The sequence below is a fragment of the Hylobates moloch genome, unplaced genomic scaffold (assembly GCF_009828535.3).
Source record: "Hylobates moloch isolate HMO894 unplaced genomic scaffold, HMol_V3 SCAFFOLD_4, whole genome shotgun sequence".
NCBI lineage: Eukaryota > Metazoa > Chordata > Mammalia > Primates > Hylobatidae > Hylobates > Hylobates moloch.
Window position 1 is genome coordinate 61911036 of NW_026652279.1, and position 22347 is coordinate 61933382.

The 22347-nt window shown below is 37.5% G+C and overlaps 3 protein-coding genes across 8 annotated transcripts in view; 2 read left to right on the forward strand and 1 right to left on the reverse strand.

Moving 5' to 3' along the window:
- The window catches only part of CMSS1 (cms1 ribosomal small subunit homolog), a 362094-nt gene that overhangs the window by 284837 nt on the left and 54910 nt on the right, over positions 1–22347 (reverse strand). Inside the window, exon 1 of one of the 3 annotated variants that reach the window (XM_058437600.1) lies at positions 18591–18711. The exons of 1 other annotated variant lie outside the window; for it this stretch is intronic. In XM_058437600.1, coding sequence (XP_058293583.1) covers positions 18591–18597 — 7 coding nt within the window. In that variant the 5' untranslated portion in view covers positions 18598–18711. Of the gene's footprint in view, positions 1–18590; positions 18712–22347 lie in introns of those variants that run through there. One more of the 3 variants, XM_058437604.1, reaches the window with a different exon arrangement.
- LOC116467018 (filamin A-interacting protein 1-like) overlaps positions 1–22347 on the forward strand; it is a 100859-nt gene that overhangs the window by 35788 nt on the left and 42724 nt on the right. The gene's annotated exons all lie outside the window — the stretch shown is intronic.
- FILIP1L (filamin A interacting protein 1 like) overlaps positions 1–22347 on the forward strand; it is a 76261-nt gene that overhangs the window by 29011 nt on the left and 24903 nt on the right. Inside the window, exon 1 of one of the 4 annotated variants that reach the window (XM_058437587.1) lies at positions 10426–10447. The exons of 1 other annotated variant lie outside the window; for it this stretch is intronic. The gene's annotated coding sequence lies outside the window, so the exon portion shown is untranslated. Of the gene's footprint in view, positions 1–10425; positions 10448–18800; positions 18904–22347 lie in introns of those variants that run through there. 2 more of the 4 variants (XM_032150315.2, XM_058437585.1) reach the window with 2 other exon arrangements.

Below are 22347 nucleotides of genomic sequence, written 5' to 3' on the forward strand. Positions count from 1 at the left end.
TTTCCAGAGCTACTTAATTTTCTTCAGGTTAGTTGGCCTGAGGCTGCCATGGATGTGACAGGGAGGTATTCACCTGGAATCCAAAGTGGGAACCTGGAACACATTTGTTAATTAAATATCATGTTTCGTGTAACACATAGGGTCCCAGCTAGTCCACAAAAAGCTAGCTGACCAAAATATAGCTTGAACTCTATACGTTTGCAAGAATATTGTTCTCTACTCCATACTGTAATAATAAGAGTACGTACAAACCTTGTGAATTATGCTATTATTGTGCTACAAAATCACCATACTATCACAGTTACCTAAATGGAGATTTTCAGCTTTATTATGGGTTGAGTAAGCTTCCTTGTGCTAGTCTGGGAATCAACTCCCTGATTAATAATATTGTTTTTACGAGGAAATATCTTCAAATGAACCTTTGAAACAGTCTTTCTGCAAGATAGTAAACTTCCTACATTTAAAAAATTAAAGTATTCACTTTCCTCCTTGCTGTAAGAAAGCAAAATTGCCCTAAGATCTAAATTCAGAGTAAATTCAGCATTATCCTACATTTCTTCCATGAGCTAAAGAAATAATAAGCAACACAGACTTTAAAAGTATCAAAAAACAAACCCAAAACAAAAAGGTGACAACTAAAAGTGGAAACAAGAAAATAGCACACCAGCACACAAAACTAATGGGGCCAGTGAATCCACCTCTGGCCAGACCTGGCACCAGACTAGCTCCTGTTAGGCATCCACAACAGATGAACAAATGGGGCAGATCTTCACCTGAACTCCTAAGTGCCACCTTCTCTTATACCTTTTCAGATACAGATCTTCTCCCTCAGCACTGAAAGAGTACTTTATTTATGTATCTTGTGTAATCTACTTAGTTTTTAACCATCCTATCTCCTTTTCTATTAATACCTCTCCAACCAACTCCTAGCTGTAATTGTCTTAAAGCAGAAGATTTGTCTTACTTTCTGCAATATCACAAAAAAACTTTGAGTATCATAGCAGAGAGGAAAGAAAATTTACTGAAGCCTATTATATGCTGGTTCTATGTTAACTGGCTTTCCTCCTCCACAATGTATCTCACTTAACATAGCAGGTCCTTAATAAATGAATACTGAATATATTGACACCCAGCTTCAAAAAGAAGAAAACTGTAGAGCAACTCACAGAAATATTTGTGGATTTGGCAAAGGGGGAGCCAGATTTTTTACCTTCAAAACGTCTTGGGTTGGGGTGGAGGGAAGTAAAACCTAAAGATATTTTTAAGTATCTATATATTTGATAAAGGGATGCTGGCAAACAAAAATCATTCTCATTCAGCATGAAACTATTTCTGTTCATCACAGAAAAATAAATTATCTGTAGAGTATAAATGATTGGAGATTAAAGCAATTGAAGATTACTTTAAAATAGCTAACTTTAAAGGAATTAGCTATCTGCTTTTGTCAAACAAATGACATAATTCTTAGATATCTACATGACAGCAAAAAGATCCATAAAACCTCATACCTTAAAAAACCAAAATCTAGTCTTAGATTGAGAAGACTTCAAATTCTATTAAATGAACGATAATATTTTTTACTGTTACTAAATGCCTATTAAAAAATGTCTAGATGCCAGCTGGGCGCGGTGGCTCACGCCTGTAATCCCAGCACTTTGGGAGGCCGAGACAGATCACGAGGTCAGGAGATCGAGACCATTCTGGCTAACACAGTGAAACCCCGTCTCCACTAAAAATACAAAAAATTAACCGGGCGTGGTGGCAGGCGCCTGTAGTCCCAGCTACTCAGGAGGCTGAGACAGGAGAATGGCGTGAACCCGGGAGGCGGAGGTTGCAGTGAGCCGAGATTGCGCCACTGCACTCCAGCCTGGGCGACAGAGTGAGACTCCATCTCAGAAAAAAAAAAAGTCTAGATGCCAATTTTGTTACTGGAAATAGAGATTCCTGAAAGCAGAAAGGTGTCTTCTAAAAATCCCCAGATTTCTTCCCAGTAACACTTGAGAGAACAGACACACAGAGCATCGTGCTTTCATCTCAGCAAGGCATTGCCACTCCTCCTCCAGTCACTGTCCTGATCACTTCTAATTCAGCTCTGTTTTGGGGGATCAGCACCAACAGGAGCCTCATCTTCTTTGTGAAGAAAAATACAGGCCAATAGTATGCTTAGAATTTATGTAAAAGATAACTTAGAATAATCCATTGAGCCCACATGATCAACATGAACTTCACCTATGTTTAGATGAAGGATAAAATCTGATTGATTTATAAGCTAGTTATATCATTCTCTTTCCCTTTGGCAGTTCCAGACAATAAGGCATAAGGGCAAGCCTTTGAGGGTGGGTGAGATGGAGTAGGGAATTGGGGGAGAGCTTATGGGAAAGGCTTCCTGGCTCCTAAAGAGACACCAGAAGAGATGGAACCTTCTCCACCTCTGGGTGTTGCAGGTTTGGATGAGATGCCTGGAACTACTGAGGTCGTCTTGCTACCAGTGTGACAGTGAAGCCATCAAAGGGAAGAGATCAAAGCCACAACAACCAGAGAGTCAGAGGCAACATGCTATGTCTAGAACCTGCCGCAAGGCTGGATTTTTTGTTGTGTGGTGATATATTTCACTATTGTTTGAGCCAATGGGAGTTCAGGTTTTTGGATGATTAGAGCTGGACAATTCCTAGCCAAAGTATAATTTTTTGGTTACTCACATTCTAGACCACTTGGAGAAGTCAGGGCACTATTTTCATGACAGTTCTCAGTGAAGGCCAATAGTTTAAAGTTGCCATATCCTGGGAATTCTTCAAAGATGTGAAGCCCTCACATTACATGGTTCTCTCCATACAAAATTGGAGACTTGCCTAGTGCACTATGAAAAACTTCTGAATTCAAGATGCAGTTCTCAAAGCGGCATCATTCACACGAGAACAGTTTCCCTTTGAAGCACCTGGAATGAGACTCCAGTGAGATTCTATTTCTCACAGAGGTTCAGTAAAAGCATAGCAGAAGCTCTTAGACCATCCCTCTTTACATCAGGCTCTGACTAATGTGTGTGCCTGAACTAAGAAGTAACAACTGTGAAAAATCAGAAAAATTATTATATGTAATATAAATTTAACTAATAAGTGTTAGTGAATCATAGCTATTCTAGATAGCCGACTGATTCTTCTATTAATATGCAGACCTAAGAAAGACTAGAACTTAAAATAAAGCGTAGTTTTGTTAACAATTGGACCTTATCTTGGACACAATGTTTATACAATTAGGCAACTGAAAAATCACTGGTGGCTTATTAGTAAGCTGAGTAAAGAATGGAAATGCTGTGATGTAAATCTTTCCTGGCTTAAGCTAAAACTCCATTTCTTAATTTGAAATATTTCCTTTTAGACATAGTTTTCAGGCTGATTTTCAGTATGAGATTATTATTGTTCTAATGTCCATTGCTGATGGTGAAATGGATTAGCTACCCTAACCTATTGTCTCACCAACAAAACAAACAAACAAAAAGCCCAACACATATTAAAAAGCAAAATAAAATATATACAATATTTTTAAAAATACATCCATAAGTTGGCAAGTAATATTAGGAATATTCAAGGCCAAAGACTGAATAAAGGTGAAAACCTAGAAAGGTAAAGCAAAGCACCAAAACTGGTTTTTGCTTTGAGAATGTTTTGTTAAACTCTATAAACTTAAATTTTAGTTTTCATGACATCATAGGGCACGTACACAGAGTACAAAGCCCAGGGTCCTCCCAGCCCCACATAAAGCTGAGATTTCAAAGAGCTAAACTGTCAGAATGCCCAGATGGAAGTACCCACATTACCTAGATGAAAGGGTAATTTAGAAACAAAATCAACCTCTAAAGGACTGCAAGGAAAACTGCTTTCCATGAACTATGGCATTGGGAGTTAGAGGGAAAATAAACTCCACTGAGAAGGTATACTAACAAGCTAGCCCACACGAGAATTTGCAGATTCATACTAACTGGGTGGTCTGAAAAAAAAAAAAACCAAAAACAAAACAAAAGAAAAAAATCCCAAAGATCCTAGGTAAAAAAATTTAGTTTAAAAAGATTTTAGGCTGAAAATACCCCTTGGCATTTGGCACAAATGGAAATCCTCTCTAGAGGAAACTACCTTCAACTCAGGGCTCAAGGAATTCCTACATATAAAATTCTAAGATATGTGAGTTCATATAAAAAATCTGAAAGCATACAGAAAATAGTATACAATTATTGAAAGCCAGTGACAAACAATGGCAGAATCAGAGCTGCAAAGACCTCAGATATTTAAACAATCAGACAGCATGTAAGACATACTTAATATGTTAGAAAAAAAACCAGGGGATTGATATTTCTAGTTTAAAAAGTAAAAGACTATAGAAAATGGTCAAACTAGAAAACAAAGAGAAACTTTGGGAAATGAAATAGGTAACAACTGCAGATCAAGGAATGAGAATTACTAAACTGGAAGAAAAATTCAAAGAAATTATACAGAGTATAGTCTGGAAAGCCAAATAGATGGAATAACTGAAGAGTAGTTAAGGGATGTGAAGATAAAGAAAGTCTAACATGTGTCTAATCTAGGATATGAGAGATTAAGGAGAGAAAAAAACTGTTCAGAAGCCATATTTGAAATGTTAATATAAACTAAGAATTTTCTAGAACTGAAGAAAGACACTAATCTACAACCTCAGGAAGCTCAATGAAACCTGGTAAGGACAAAATAAAAGAAATTTGCACTTAAGTACATGCAAATGAAATAGTATAATATCAAAGACAAAGGGAAGATCATAAAAACAGCCAGGGAAAAAAGGAATGACAATTAGATAGATGATTTTTCAACAGTAAAATGGGAAACCAGAAGTTGGTGGAATAATGTCTTCAATGTACTGACAGAAAACAAGTCTCAACCAAGCATTCTATACCCAGTAAAAATCCTCAAGAACGATGGTGAAACAAAGACAGATTCAAATAAATAGAGTGTGCAAAGAGCAGACTTCCACTAAAGGAACTTCAAAAGGATGCATTTAGATTGAAGGAAAGTGGTCCCAGAGAGAAGTCTGGAATAAAAGAAGAAATAAGAGGCAAAGAAAGTGTTAAATATATTGGTATATCTAAACCAATAATTGACTAATAGAACAAGAATAGATTATAATGTCCTATGGAATTAAAGATAGAACTAAAATATATAATAACAATAATATAAAAACTGGGAGGGTATGCTCAGAATTAAAAGTGTTTTGAAGTCCTTAGATTTTTTTGGAGGAGGATTAATACACTGAGTAGCTTTAGACTTTTGAGAATTTAACTTGCGAGATGGAATTTACAGGGATGGAACCTATTTATTATAACAGAATAGGAATACAGTATGTATTACAAGGTAGAGCGAGAGAGGAAATGGATAAAAATAAAATTCAGAAGAAGCCAACAAATGAGATAAAAGCAACAAAAAGGTGGTACAAATGGAATTATCAAATAAGAAGGCAAATAATTACTATAAACATAGACAAAATGATCCTGTTAAAAGACAAAAATTGTAAAACTGGATTAAAGCAATTTTAACAATTATAATTCCTAGCTACACGTTATTTATATGAGACTCACCAGAACATAAGGGTACGGTAAAGCTGAAAGTAAAAGGTCAGAAAAGACATTAGTAACTACTAATTAAAAGAAAGATTATGTAGCTATGTTAATATCAAACAAAATGAACTTTAAAGTTAAAAACATCTATAAAGGGTTATTATATAATATGAAGAGATTCCATTCCCTAGGAACAGTTTGAATTTGTGTGCATCTAAAAATAAGTAAAGCAAGAATTGCCAGAAACACAAGGACAAACTAATCCATCATCACAGTGGGAGAGTATAGCACATCCTTGTTAGTTATTAATAAACCAAGCAGACAAAAATCAGTAAGGTTACAAAAGATCTTAACAACACAATTAACAAGCTTTATTTATATAAAGAAAATTGTTAAGTTTCACAAAACATAAATTCTCTTCAAGTAGATAGAGAACCTGAACAAAAAGTAACCATGCAGTGGGGCCAAGAAACAAACCTTAATGTCAAAGGATAGATAACATATCGATCAAATTCTCTGAATATAATGTAATCAATGACAAAAAAGATGCTCTTCCTCTACCTAAAAATATGTTTTTAAAAATTAAGAAGCACAATTCTAAACAACTAAGTAAAGACATGAAAGCCAATAAGATCATGGAGAGAAAAGAGACAAGTTAAAGTTCTTAGCAGAGTTATTTTTTTGCAATAAAATTTATGAAACATCAAAATGAATCAACGAAGATGGTTATAGAATTTCTTTGGCTGGAAGAGAGAAAAATGAAGATAAGTGTTCATATCTCCACAAAAAGCAGTCTAAGAAGATTCTTTTCTCTACCTTCCACAGCCAGTATATAAAATTGTTGATAGGTTAAGGAGTTAGGAGGGTATACCTAAAACATAAAGAGCCTCTCTCTATTTTCAGTGATGGATCAAACAGGCACCTCTACAAAACCAACCAATGAACCAATTCATTAATATTCAGGGGTGCTTTTGTTTTGTTTTGTTTTGTTTCTTGTAGCCTGGGAGATCCTTACCCAGCCACCAACTTTTCTCTGGGAAGAACCTTTGTTAAATCATAATTACGTATCAAGTAAATGGCTCAAAGAACCATTCTCTAGCAGTCACTTTTTCTTTTTTTTTAAGCTATGGAGTCTCACTCTGTTGCCCAGGCTGAAGTGCAGTGGCATGATCATGCCTCACTGTAGCCTCAACCTTCCAGGTTCAAGTGATCCTCCCACCTCAGCCTCCCAAGTAGCAACAGGTGCACAACATAATGCCTGGCCCTCTGACAGCTATTCTAATATTTAATAAGTTCCAAATAAAGTCTCCTATTTAATTACAATTTCATAGACCCATTTTATTTTTATTCTCAGAGCAGACATTTAAAATTTTTCAATAGATGCTGCTCCACATCACCACTTGTCCAAAGATAGTACCTAAGAGAAGCATTAATATACAATAGGAGGTCAGGCACAGTGGCTCATGCCTGTAATCCCAGTACTTTGGGAGGCCAAGGTGGGTGGATTGCTTGAACCTTCCCAGGAGTTCAAGACGAGCCTGGGCAACATGGCAAAACCCCATCTTTATGGAAAAAAAAAATTAGCCAGGTATGGTGGTACACACCTGTAGTCCTAGCTACTTGGGAGGTTGAGGTGGGAGTAGGGAGTATGAATTGAGCCCGAGGCTGAGGCTGCAGTGACCCGTGATTGTGCCACTGCACTCCAGCCTGGGTGACAGAATGAGGCCCTGTCTCAATATCTACATCTATATCCATATCTATATTATATGTATATCAGGGTATTCCCAGTTCCATTTCATATGAATATATTGCACTTACATAAGAAATTGAAAAAGAATTTTCTAACAATGCCATGAGTCATTTAAAACTGCTTTCAGTATGTTATTCAACTGCTCAAAAGCTGTTGATGACACCCGACTATCTATAACATGAAGTTAAAACCCAGACCCCACTACTTGAATTTTAAGACCTATTCGTAGCCTGGACCCATCTTATGTGACCTCTCAACCATGGCTGTGTTATCCACCACATGCACAACTGCCTGCAGAGGCCCAGCTCTGCTCCATGAGAGCCAACCAATGACTAGAGTAAATCCAGGGTTCCTTTGTTCGGCCATTCTCCTTCCTGGAATGCCTTACTCACCCTTCAAGGTCCAAATGAACTTTAACTTCTGATGAAGATCTACCAGATATTTCTAGGCCTGATACTTTTTTTTTTTTTTGAGATGGAGTTTTGCTGTTGTTGCCCAGGCTGGAGTGCAATGGCTCGATCTCGGCTAACCACAACCTCCTCCTCCTGGGTTCAAGTGATTCCCCTGTTAGCCTCTCGAGTAGCTGGGATTACAGGCACGCCACTATGCCCGGCTAATTTTGTATTTTTAGTAGAGACGGGGTTTCTCCCTGTTGGTCAGATTGGTCTCAAACTCCCAATATCAGGTGATCCGTCCACCTCGGCCTCTCAAAGTGCTGGGATTACAGGCATGAGCCATCACACCCAGCCAATACTTTTTTTTTTTTTTTTTTTAGATGGAGTCTCCCTCTGCTGCCCAGGCTGGAGTGCAGTTACATGATCTCGGCTCACTGCAACCTCTGCCTCCCAGGTTCAAGCGATTCTCCTGCCTCAGCCTCCTGAGTAGCTGGGATTACAGGTGCCCACCACCATGCCCGGCTAATTTTTGTATTTTTAGTAGAGACTGGTTTCTAGTAGAGACGGGTTTCACCATGTTGGCCAAGCTGGTCTCGAACTCCTAACCTCAAGTGATCTGCCCACCTCAGCTTCCCAAAGTGCTGGGATTACAGGCATGAGCCACCACGCTGGCCACCTAACTGATATTTTAAAAATATTCTTACTTCACCCAACTCAATATCTTAATTTAATGTTAATTTTTTTTGGCCTTGGTTCGTTTGTTCTATCTACTCCCCCAAAATCTGGGCAGGAATGTGCTGTACATCAAACTTGTCCAAGCCGTGGTCCATGGGTTGCAAGTGGCCCAGGACAGGCTTTGAATGTAGCCCAACACAAATTCATAAACTTTCTTAAAACAGATCTTTTTTCCGTTTTTTTTTTTTTTTTTTCTCATCAGGTATCATTAGTGTTAAGTGCATTTTATGTATGGTACAAGAGATTTCTTCTTCCAGTGTGGCCCAGGGAAGGCAAAAGATTGGACACCCCTGCTTTACAGTCATTCCCCTTTCACCAGGAACTCAGCATAGTGATAAACACACAGAAGGTATTCAACAAATAGTTGCTGAATACCTCTTAAAAGAATACAGTAGGACTCTTCTATATCTATAAATCATCTCTCATTCACGTACATGTGCACGTGTGCACACAGAGTGTTCTGTTTGAATATTCCACCTTCCTTGATATAGAAAGGAAAGTGTAATACCTCTTTTATCCACTCAATCCTTTACAGTGAACAAACATTATCAACAAAGGTGGATTTTTAATCAGAAATATCCTCATGCACAAAGGGTGCTACTAGTTGTTGGAGGCTACCATGACTTGATGAAAAGATACCGCATACGGCCTTTGGGAAGTAGATTCCCCATTCTAGATCTACAGAGTTGAGCTGTATTGTTCTTCATTTCTTGTTGTTGTAGTAGTTGGTAAATGTACATAAAAGCCTTCAAGTCTCTGTGTGTACATGTGTGTGTTTGTGTGTGTCTGTTTTGGGCAGAGAGGAGGGAAGAAGAAGGGAGAAAGACATCTGTTCCACAAAGTTTCAACACATAATAGCCACAAATAGATGACAGAGATATAGATAAACAAATATTGTTTTAAACTAGAAGTCAGTCAGCACCTTTCAGAGGTCAAGTGAGCCCTAAGCCACTTTTATATTTTGAGTCTATTGATGTATTAAAAAGGAAATGAAGAAGTATCAAAGTAAGTTTATGAACTTGTGCTGAATTTTAAATCCTTGAGTTTAACAAAGAAATTTTATTTTTTGCCAAAAGAGGGCACGACAATAAAATATAATTGGGCTAGTCATAATTATAACCCTAAGGGGCATAGTCTAGTAATGGGACAAATTAGCAATAATAAGCTTGTGCTTCTATAAATCTTAGAATGCATCAGCATTTGGAGATAAATCTCAGAGTCAAAGTGGAAGTCACTGAGAGTCAACACCAGGTCCCCATGAAATAGCCCTACAAGCATCCAATACAAATAAGTAGGCTGAAAGAGTCTCTTTGGTATTACTAGGGCAATAGCCTTAACGGTAACTGAAGGCTGCTTCTGTGTGTTTCCAAACTCAGCTGGAACAGTTTCCATTAGAATTGATTATGTTTAAAAAGAAATCAGCACTATTTTAACTTATGTTTTGTCAAGAAGTGACTGAGCCTATAGTTGACTGCTGAAAGGAAACTCTGCTCCTGCAATTTTTATCCCTCAAGTCCACAGGCTGTCAAGAGCAGTATTGTAGCACAATTTTCCCCACTTGCATGGTTAAATACCACCCCAAAGAAGAAATTTCCTTAGCAAATAATATTTGTGGTCAAGGAAGTAAAGAAACCTGATTAAATGAAGAAAAAAAATAGTTTCTGGACCCAGGCCTTATCAGTATTCAGCTGCTTCAAAAGTACAAGAACCAAAATCTATACCTGTAAACAGCATTCCATGGTATCCCGTATACATATTTGCCTCAATGGTTAAATTGTACAAAAATGAACTGAAAGCTAACAGTCAATAGGCAATAGGTGGGAGTAGTTCGCACATGATCGTTATCTCTTTCTTCTGCTGAATTCAAAGCACTTCCTTTCATTCATTTCTTCTTTAGGCTTGCAGAATGCTCACTTTGTGCAGGGTATTGTGCTGGTCCTCCTACAGAATCCCATAAAGTGGGAAGGAAGTTTGAGACATCAGAGGCAGCAGGTAGGCAGAGTGATTGACAGACAGTAGGCTCTTAATAAATGACAGCAATTCCTTTCCCTTCCCTTTCCACTCCCTGGAACTTCTTTATAGAGGTTCCATATTTGAGCTATGAAACTTAAATCAATGCAATTGATGAGATTCATCATTTATTTGATGAGATTCTTAAATCTATGCCATAATCTAACAAGATAAAGTTAAAGAACTTACAGATTCAGAAATCAGCAATACATGAAAATAGTTTAAAACATGGTGTGGTAGGATTTTAAGTGATCTTTTCCATGTACTTTCTATTATTGTTGTTTTAACACTGATAGCACCATAAATAAAAACGGAGAGAAGACAAGGAGAAAGAAGGGGAAAAAGACAGAGAGAGGATATTATATGAAGCAGAAACATTTTAGAATTCTTCAGTAAAAAAGCACCCATTCTGGCTTGAGCTTTTCCCATCTGCATATCCCTGAACAGGCTACTGCACAGCCTGGGTCTCAGTTCCATGAACTCTAAGGGTTGCTAACTAGATAATCTCCAAGATCCATTCTTACTCTCCTAGCCCATAGTCAAGTCCAATGAACTAAATGGCAGATGAGTGAAGTACAAAGTTCTGTAACTCTCTGTTAGTACTGTTTACTCCCTAAATCCAAATCTTACTACAAAACACTGAGTGTGATATTCCCCAGAAGTTGCTGGAGTCAGTATGCAGTTCAAACTCTGGTGCCATCATTCCCTAGCTCTGTGATCTTAGACAAATTACCTAACCTCTCTGTTCCTCAGTTATCTATCCCATAGGGTTATTATGTGGATTAAAGTTATTATTTGTAAAGCATGTAGTGTCTGACATCAATTACACATTAAATACGTCACCTATTATTGTTTTTGTTATTATTATAACAATGAAGTCACACAAACAAAACCAGTATAGAAGTGATTATCCTAGATTATCATAGAAGCAGTACATGACAATATTTGGGTGTGTGGTTGTTCATTAGAAGACTGATGATCAGTAAGCTCTTTGACTCAACAGTGTGATATGGTTGTCTAAAATGGTAAGAAAATCTATGTTTATACAACACCCCCCGGCCAACACACACATTCACGTAGCCTATAAAAGGGGAGGATAACCCTGATAATGCTGAAATAATCATGATGAAATAATCTCTTCATTCTAAGCACCAACCTTTTGGACACAGGGTGTGAAAAGACTAAAATGATATAGGAATAACTGAAGACTCAAGACAAACTTTTCAAATATTTAAAAGGCTTTTATGTCAAAGCAATGCATTTGTTCAACATGGCGTCATGGAAAGATGAAGAACAATGAGTGGAAGTTAGAAGCAGCCAGTTCTCAGTTTGGAACGGAATGGACTTGTTGGGGAAGTAAAAAATCTCTGGAGCTGTTTGGCACTGATTAATGACAACTAGACTGTGCATGTACCAATTCTTGAACAAAACACTCAAGTTTTGAGAGAGAATTCAATCTAAGGGTAGACACAAGACTTTCAACTATCTTCCAAACCTACATTTTATGATGTAGACTGGATGCTTAGTGACATAAATTATAATAGAATTTCTCATGTACAGAACCACCAATTGGCAAGCATGCAAGATAATGGTGTTACATGATAACAGAAATTTATATTAAAAGTTCAGACATCTCCATTAGGGTTTTCACATGTGGCCAATCTTACTGGCCTGAGATGAAAAGCCACAATCTATACATCTCCAATTTAAAACAAATGCAACAAAAGACATTTCTAATCCATAAAGTAGATAACTAGCTCATTAATGTTCCAAATTAGTTTTGCAGTTAGTATAAGCTAGGTAAATTACTCTATTATTAATTGGGATTTCAGATACTAATCACACTGTTTGTGCCATTTTTTCATGTTTCCCAAAAGAAACATTCAGTCCCAGAAAACACAGTGACTGGGTCACCAATTTACTGTGTGACCTTGGGGTAAGTCCCTTAACCTCTCTGAGCTCCAGTTATCTCATCTATTTAAAAATGGGGAACAGAGAGTGGCAATAAGAAGATCAGATGTTTTCTAAGGCCTCTTATACCCTAAAATATGATTTTATGAAAGGATCATTCTTCTTAATAAAACTCTAAGCACACTTTTTACTCTTAATTTGTTCATTTTTCTCAGTGAAGACATTTCCAGCCATTATATGAGGAAGTAGAAGATTTAGTCTTACCACTACCACTGACTGCTTATATGAGACAGTTTTATTTTGTCCTTCTAGAGTCTGGAAGAAGTTGCCGGACAAAAGGAAAGGATTTTACAATTAGAAGCCACCTTCATATCAAGCAATTGACTATGTAAATAATGGACAAAGCAGAATTTGGAACAGAAAGGGACATTATAAAATGTAATTTTCATAAAAATAATCTTAGAAGAAATAGTTTTACTCTTATTTTTTTACTCCCTGGATGCTTTATTTTCTCAGGCTTTCTAGGCGCATTTCAACGAGTTTTGAAGTTTATAATTAAAACTTATGCTCAGGAATTGCTCTATTTGAGTTCCAAAGATAAAAGAAAACATATAAATCCAATTTACCTAACTGTTCTACTCTTAGTTGGTCAACTATTCCAAAGACATCCTAAACTATTCCAATGACTTCCAACTAACAAAACTTGTTCAATTGTACTTTGAATCCACAGGTCTTTCTCTGCAAATACTTACCCTGAAATCAAGCTTCACATCTAGATGGGAAAATCTGTCAGTGGTTGCTTTAAAAATGTATTACTTAAAAAAGAAATGGGTCAGGCACAGTGGCTCATGCCTATAATCCCAGCACTTTGGAAGGCCGAGGCGGGCAGATCACCTGAAGTTAGGAGTTTGAGACCAGCCTGGCCAACGTGGTGAAACCCCGTCTTTACTAAAAATACAAAAATTAGCCAGGCTTGGTAGCACACATGTATAATCCCAGCTACTAGGGAGGCTGAGGCAGGAGAATTGTTTGAACCCAGGAGTCGGAGGTGCAGTGAGCCGAGATTGCACTACCGCACTCCAATCTGGGCAACAGAGTGAGACTGTGTCTCAAAAAAAAAAAAAAAAAAAAAGAGAGATGGGCTATAAATTATATGACAAGGTCCCTTTAAAAAATGGACTGAACAAAGCACTGAGAACAATCTGTACTGGCAAGGGACAGGGAAGATGACCTAAGAGGTCTTTTCCGTCTCTAATTTCTGTGATTTGAGGGTTTTTTTTTTCACTTCTGCAGTAATACTTGTGAGTTCAACATTTTCTCAAAACTATTATTAGTTACCAAGGAAACACAAAATGTTTGTAGGAATAAATAAGCAAATGGACTGGACCTAAGTAACAGACTTTTCCTGCTTCCCATTTAATAATCTTATGGTGGCATCCCATTATCAATTCTTCACTCTCTCTAAGTCATTCTACTCACCTACTAGTATGCTCACTAGAGTCCATAGCCAACTCACGGCATCCCCTGTAAACCAACGGTAGGAAGTTTCTTGCCAACAGATGATTCCTTATTAAATAGACTTCCTTGCTTTGTTTGATGAGGAACAGGACCGTGGCAATGTTAGGGGGCCAACAGGCAGTGGTTGGCTTTGTGACCACCAATGCTAAGGAGAATATGTAAATATGTGCTTTTAAATAACCCAATGTCTACAGAAAAGCCACTAACATGATTCAGAAATATATAATAAAGGCAAAAAGAAACATAATATATACACACACATATACATACACATACGGGGTGCATCCACACCATGAAAATGATGCTTTACAAATGCTTAGAAAAAGACTAAAAGAAACACAATACATTGAATTGTTAATAGTTGGCAGTATTCATGTGGTAGGACTACATGTAAAATTTTTTACTTTTATGCATTTTCCAAATTATGAAGTGTGCCTATTAATTTTAAAATAAAAAAATTTTAAATTAATTTTAAAACCACAAAATATCATCATTTTAATGTTTTAATAACAAAGGACTTCCCATTCCCTAGCATCACATGGACACTACTACTGTAATCAGTTCTCAAGGTACATATGTCACTGTTCTAGAGTCATAGTCAGCTGAAGTATGAGCAGAATAATTGGAAGCCTTCTGGAAACTTTGCGGACTATATATAGGCCTGGGACCAGAGATTCAGGCTACAGATAAAAGTAAAGAGGGTCTATATATATAGACCTGCAGTTCATATGTATATTCAGTTACTGCAGTTCGTATGTATATTAAGGTCTGCTGGTTAAAGGCTCTTAAAGTACAATTTAAGTGCGGAGATGTGATATATTTAATGCGGGTATCTACATGTACAGAGCCAGACAGGTGGCACCCAAAGAAATGAAAGAAGAGTGAAAGAAGAGTGAAGTAATGAGGTTGATTAGAAAAATGATTGTCTAGGGCATGGAGAGAAGGTGCTTTTACCACAGACATCCCCTTTGGCTCCACATTCACAGTTGCCTACAGGTCCCTTCAGCCTTCGTCCTAAGTTGTGTAGCAGCAGAGGAGAAGGGACAAGCACAGGATTGGATCCATGGCAAAGTTATCCAGTGCTCAGTGGCAAAGCTGCTTTGCAAGAAGGCTGTGGGTAAGGTGGTAGAAGGTAGCGTGGGGTGGAATAAACACCGAAAGCTCATATTCTGGCCAATCCAACTGTAGTCTGAAGCAATGCAGGACCATGAAGCTATACACCTTCCCTATGCAATCCTGGGTCTGTTCCCACTCTGTTCAGCTTCTTATACAGGACCAGGTCCATAAGACCAGGTCTCATACAGGTCTTGCTGTTTTTCTTTGTACATGACAGTGTTTCCATATATACTATCTCACAGAGGCAAAGAAGCAAACATGTCATATACAAAGTTAGCATTACCATCTCACAGCCCCAAGCAGAGCTCCTACGGAGCAGAGTGTACCACTGCTTAACTGATCAAAGGACCAGCAGTGAAAATTTTGGGTAGCTGCAAGAAACATCCCATTAATTACTGCTTCTTTGGCACTTACTTTATTTGGATGACTGAAAGACTTGACCAGTCAAAAGAAGAAACAAAGGTAGGGAGAGAAGACATGAAAGAAAATAAGAGCAGTTACTTCAAAAAGAGGAACTGGCTTGATGTGATTAGCAGTACATTAATGGTATTTTTTAAAAGTTAAATAATGATGATGGTGTAATTATTGTCAGTAGCAACTGACTTCACTAATAACACCTGTTAATGTGGTCATTGTCATGGCCTCCTGACAATTAGCTTGAATCAGGGAAACTGGTGATATTAAGCTGTTTTTGACATAATATAATATGGCTAAATCTAGTTAATATCTCCTTGTTTCTTGCCTTGTTACCTACAAACCCCTTCTCCCGCATTAGAAAGCAATGAACTTGGTAGAAAAATCTCTTTGTATCATTTCTAAATAACAACTTAAAGCTAGTGCTGATTTAGATCATAAACTCAGATTACTAATTGTAGAAAGGACCTTGGTGTCTAGGTATGCTTATTTGTAGGAAATTCCTGATTATAAAGTGAAAAGAAAGTCACACAGTCATTGGACAGAACAAGGTTAGGAAGTAAAACTCTCAGCCAATTTTGAGGCACAGTGATCACAACTCTACTACTTTCACAAATGAAACCAAGAGAATTTCACAAATGAAGAAAATTTCAGAAACCAAGAGAATGAAAATTACATCTCAGAAAGAATTTTGGTTGAAAGAAGGAAGGAAATAAAAGTCTACTCATCTACTTATGTGGCCAATGGCGCACAATGCCAACAGCTGGTTGGAGTTTGCAATACACCACCCAGGGTACTCTTGTATCAGTTAAAGGTCCTGCTCCCTCAAAACCCTTGACTTTTGTTTGAACTGAAATGGTGATGATATTCTAATTTTACTAGAACAAGATACGTTGCTGCCACCTTCCAGAAAACTGTCAGTAAATCCACAAATCCACAAAAAAGAGGATGAGTCTTGGCTTTCCCAGTTCAAGATTCAGTCTAGAAAATAAAGAGAAACTTCTCAGTTAAATCTGAACACTCCTTCACCAAATACACCTCTGAGCGATTCTGAGCAAACTATTAAGAGAAGACAAGACTATGTAGAAGAAGGCTATGTATGTAAGACTATATATGTAGAAGGCTATATATGTAAACATTGCTTTAAATCCCTGTATCATTACTTTAGTAGCGGTGTGACCTTGGTCAAGCCACTTTAGCGTTCTAAATGTCTTTATCTGAAAAGTATGGATCATATCACATCAAAATGTGTTGTGAAGATTAAATGATGAAATGCTTGTAGAGCACTAAGTATTGTGGTAGGTATGATCTGAAAGCTCAACAAATGAGGGCTATTAATATTGGTTCCTGAAGACAGTGGTCACATAACTATGACCTCACTTGGAAAGCTGAGTCATAGCTGGGTCAAGAGACTGATGTTTCAGGAGTAACACATTAGTAATGTAACCAGGCAAGTAGTGTACCAGACAAGGGCATACAAGGAGTAGAAGCCCTAATCCTCTTTTCTCTATTCTTCAGAATAGAGCTAAAGAAAAGGAGGAAATAATACTAACATATTTCATGGGAACCAGCAAGTCAAAAGAGTGAAAATAAATGCAAAACTTGAGTATGGATATGTGAGAAAGAAACAAATGGTAGTGTTAAATGTTAGTAAACTTATTTGCCTATCAGAGGGAAAAAGATGCAAAACAAGCTACAAAACTGTTAGCTTTGGGGTAAAAGTATGCTATCAGTTTGGGGCTGAGATTCAGGCATTTATGCATCATACAACTTTCATAAAAGTCATTTAATCTCATTTGTAATAAAAAATGTAGCATAAAAATCTCAAAAAGGATGTTTAATAAGTATGAGGTAAGCACAGGAGACTAAAAAGATTACAATGTAATTCACAAGTATAGGGCAGAAGAGTTAAAAACTCAACATCCAAAATGTTACTACACAATTACAAATCAAATATTAAATTTTAAGTTCGGCTGAAGAGTATGTGCAATTCACTTCTCTTAAAATAGTATACTGTATATGAAAAGCAAGAGTGAGTTTACTTTAGGTTTCTCAGTAGGTACTTAGAGTGATCTAGAATAATGATAAAGTGAACTCCCAATTTAGCGAAGAGGACATATATTTAATGTTGTGCCCTGCATCTTTATTCCACACCATTTCCACTAACAACTGTGCAAACATCCTTTCTCCACTCCACACTAAGAAAATGAAGCGAGCAGACTATTTTCATCATTCCTGTTTGACAAAACATATGGAAACAATAATTCTACAGACATATGTACATCATAATAGGAAGCAATTCTATTTTAATGTAATTTTAAAAGAGGTTTTAAAAGGACTCAAGCTACTAAAATTACTCATCTGAAGCTTGCAAATAAGAATGCCACGTCCCTAATTTATTTAGCAGATTCATATAGTTGGGCTAGAACTTTAGGTATGACTTCTCTTATAATTCAGAGGTGAATTCTCATTCACAAGAAGTAGGATTTGTACAAGTAAATCTACCCTATACTAGAGGATAATATTCTTAATTCAATCACATTTGGCTAATTTCTTTTTTCTTCACACGGTTATTTTTGGCTTTATTTTGTTTGCCGGTAGAAGAGAACAAACATTAAAACTGGCTCTAAAGTTCTAATTTTATACATTGTCTTGAAAGTACAGCACAAAACATTTAATTTCTTTAAAAATTTTTTCCCTGCCAAAAAATGATAGTTTTAACTGCTTTCGTTAAAACACAGAAATGGGGAAAGAGGAGGTTCTTTCAGGAAAAACACTGAAAAAAATAAGATTTCATCTGGCCTTTCCATCATCACTTGAAGAATTGTTTGGTAGTTACATCATCAGGAAATAAAACAGTATCCTCTGAGGACCCCTACTCATTACAAAGAGGAAAGAGAAGGTTTGAAGTCTAAATCAACCCCAGAGATGTCTCCACAAAATCCCAGACTTCTCCTTTCCCTCTCCCGCCTACCCCCAGCAACAACAACAAAAAAAGTATAATGAATTTACAAAAGTTTACATAAGAATAACAGGATGTGTATTGAAGTCCCTGAGGCAACAACAGCTTTAGGGACCCAGAGGCGGAAAAAGTTACAAGCGGATCGACCCTCCCTCCCAATGACTTGGTTAGCTCGACAGGAGGGCGCCGGCGTCCCCGGCCCACCGCTCATTCCCTCCGCTGGGAGCCGGGAACCACGGTCCGTTCACACGGCCAGAACATCCGCGGGAGCCGGGGTGTGTTGCTGCGCCGCCGCCGCGGCCGAGGGTCTCGCGGTCACCGGCGCCCCTGCCGACAGCGCCGCACACGCGGAGCGCCTTATAAGGCAGAACAGTGACGTAACGCCCATAGGCCGGGCGCGCTCAGCGCCCCGCTCGCATTGTTCGGGCGACTCCCGGAGCGCGCACAGCCGGCTCGCAGCGCGGCACGACAGCGGCCCCGGCCCGGCCCCCGCCCGGCCCCGGCACAGGCAGCTCAGGTAAGCCCGGGAGAGCAACTCCGCTCCACCAAGGGGCACTGCTGTCAGCCAGCCAGGTAGCAAGTCTGTGGGTGGCTGTTAAAGCTGTCTCAGCATCACAAACTGCAGACAGGTTTCGCAAAGCGCATCCAATGAATTCTAGGTTCAAAACCGTTTCCAATTCACACAAAACTTGAAAGTAAAAGTTTTCTCTGGCGGAGAAAACAGATTAGAGATTTAATTTTAAATTGAGAGGTGGGAGCTGACTGTATTACATACGCTTTCCAAGTGAGCTACACATTGAATCCTGCCCATATTGAGAAATCTTTGGGGAAAGGGTGGTGGAGACTATATTGTACTGCAGCAACCCTATCTCTCCTCCGGACTTAAACTCTCTTGTCTTACATGAGCAGAATGCGAAAATTTGTTAGTGCCAGGTTTTCCCCTCTTTTTGTAAATGTTAATATAAACGACTAGAAAAACACTGTTAGGAATAAATCTTGGAATTAAGACGAATCTAACTTAAAAAGTAAAATCTTTTTAAGCTTCAAAAAATCGTACAAACGCTATTTTGTCGTAAAAGCATATGTCAATGTGTACAAGGAAGTAACTATCATAGTTTTGAGTTCCAAGTTTCTGCTTCAAGCCCAGGCATTGGAAAAATGACAAACCTCACTTACAGCTATCATTTCTAGAGTAATATTTTGGATAGTAGTATATTATGTAAAAAATGCCAATTTAAAAGGTAAAACTTACAGAGTAACTGTATTAATCAGTAGCATTTTAAACCATAATTAGTTACATCTAAATCCTGAAGAGGCTATTGCTACCAATGAACTCTTACAGTATGATAACTGAACACTTGGCAGAAAAATCTCCATAATATTTTACTTCATTTTTTCCAACTAAAAGTCAACGTAGGAATTAAAAATAAAAGGTTATGTCAACTTTAGAACACTGGAATAGGAGATGAAAAATTGATTCATCATTCAAACCTTATCTGGTCTAAACATATATTGTAAAATAAAACTTCAACAACTATGTGACAGAATTGTCCCTTTTAAAACACTCTCTATGTTTTATAAGTATATACAATTCAAACTCAGAATTCATAGGCTGCCATCTATATTTACTCTGAGATTTTAAAATGCTGGCATTTTAATCGGCACTAAAATGACCATATAAGATAACTGTTTGGAGGTACAGTAAAAGTTTAACAGAGGAGCAGAGCACTTTAACCACTGAGGTGTATGTGTGTGTTACAAACTCATGTTTTTATATTTAATTGTCAGAAGAAAATGTCAGATCCCAGATTTTATCATTGAAACACAGCATTTAAAAAATACCTCAAAATGTGGGTTATAGCTATCTATATATTTCTAATAATTTCTGTTGGAGGGTTTTTAAAAGTATATGACATTGGTGCCTATCATTTTTGCCTCACAGGAGTTTTTTTGTTTTTGCTTATTTTGTTTGGAGCAATGCAAGACTTTGGTTTTCATATTTTAAAAGAAAAATTATATGTTATTTGGCCTGAGGATAGGCTATATAAACTGCAGGTTAGTACTGAGAAGTAGGATTTTCCACAAACTATTATTTCAAACCTAGGGAAGCCTACCATAATGAGAAGAGCGGGGCCAACACCCATGTAACTGTGGAGAAGTACAGAATATGCAATGGAAGAGTTGTTTATCTGATATAAGCAGTAATTGGAAACTGAAAAATTCCTGCCCTGGAAAAAAGATAGTCTGCTCTTCCGAATCTAATAGAGGAAGAGACAAACAGAAACCATCAATTATTGTTTCAGCTATACCCAGAGTACCATCTGTACCATAAACTACAACTCAACTGTTGAAAATCATAACTTCCATCAAAACTCTAACAGCTGTGTTTCCCAGTGTCTGCCTTTTATTTTTTTAAAGCAGGCAAGCATCAATTTTTTAAAATTTAAAAATAACACTCTTTAATATTCCACACTTTTTCCCATTTATTAACTTTAAAGCATGGCTCAAAGAACAATCACATATTAAGGCCTCTTTTAAAACTGAAAACTAAGTATGATTTATCATGGATAAGCTATCTCACAGTGGGCTCTTTGGGTGAGCATTTCTTAGTCCTTGGGACAATCTGTATGATGGAAAAATGTTTTTGATAGAATGAATGTGAATTTCTACACTTCTAAGTAAAGCACATAATAATTTTATGCTTAGTAAGTTCATTTGCACTTTTGTGGTGATTAACCTTAACTGTTAAGCCCTGGTATTTCTGTGCTATTTTCCTAATGCTGTGATGGAGACTATAGTAACAGCCAGTATGAAAACACAAATCAAACCTTGACTTAATTTTCCAGTTCTCTTGCAGTTCCCATTAATTTGCCTTCTCAAAAGGCTGTAAATTTTGTTTAAGGGTTCTCTGCTGTAATTTCCCCTCCAAAAAAGTGCCTTTGGTAATAAATGGATTTTGAGATTTAAGAAAAAAAACCTGAAAATGTAGGAGGAAGAATAAGATTCCAGTAATTCTTCTTAGGTCATGTTCTGTCCATGTCTAGTGTTTCAGGGCAAAGTGAACATTTTACAAGGTGAATAGAAAAAAAAAATACAGCCCCTCCTATTTAAAAGAAGAAGGAAGGGGGGCAAGAAGAGAACTGTTTATAAAAGACTGGATATTATGGATGTAAAGCAATATTGGTCTCAACCTGCTTTAAGAACTGAAATGGCCCCATCTGTTGTTCACAGAGCCTGTCATCTTTGAAAAATCTAATACACCCTACCTTATCTTTTGGACATACTAATTTTAAATGATTTAGGGACCATTTAATTTGTATTTGACTATGAATTCAGCTTCAATTTAAATTGATTGTTTAGTTTTTGTAAATTATATTTAAATAAGGATTTAAAGATGAAGAGACACTGCATATGCAGCCAGCATCACAAACCTTCAAAGCAGTATTTCTGTGGTTGCTGCTGTCATCACCACAGCATTTTCTAGCCACCAACCCAGTCACTTATGCTTAAAGTGTGCTGCAATGACTTTTAGAACCTCCTATGGCTGGTCATTTTCTACTTAAAATGAGGTGGGACATTCATGTTTTGAATCATTTTGTTAGGTACACTAATTCCTAGCAGATTATCACCAACACTTAGCCTTTGCACATCCCTCCTTTAAAAAAAAAAAAAAGAGTTGAGATTCTCCTTGACCTTCATCTGCACTAACATCGTCTCTGCCTGGGAAAGCTGGGCAAAGAAAGATGGGAAGGCTCACCAAGGAAAGTCCCTTGTTTCTTTTTCAGATATGAGAAACACTCCCTCTTCATGCTTGTTCTCTGAGATGCTTTAGCAGATTAAGATAGGACGGCAGCAGTTTTAATTCTGAGCCCAAGAACGAGAACACATTAGCAGTGTTCTTTTTCCAGTCTGACCATCCTCACATTTCTATGCTCTACTGGCTCCAAAATATGATTAATTG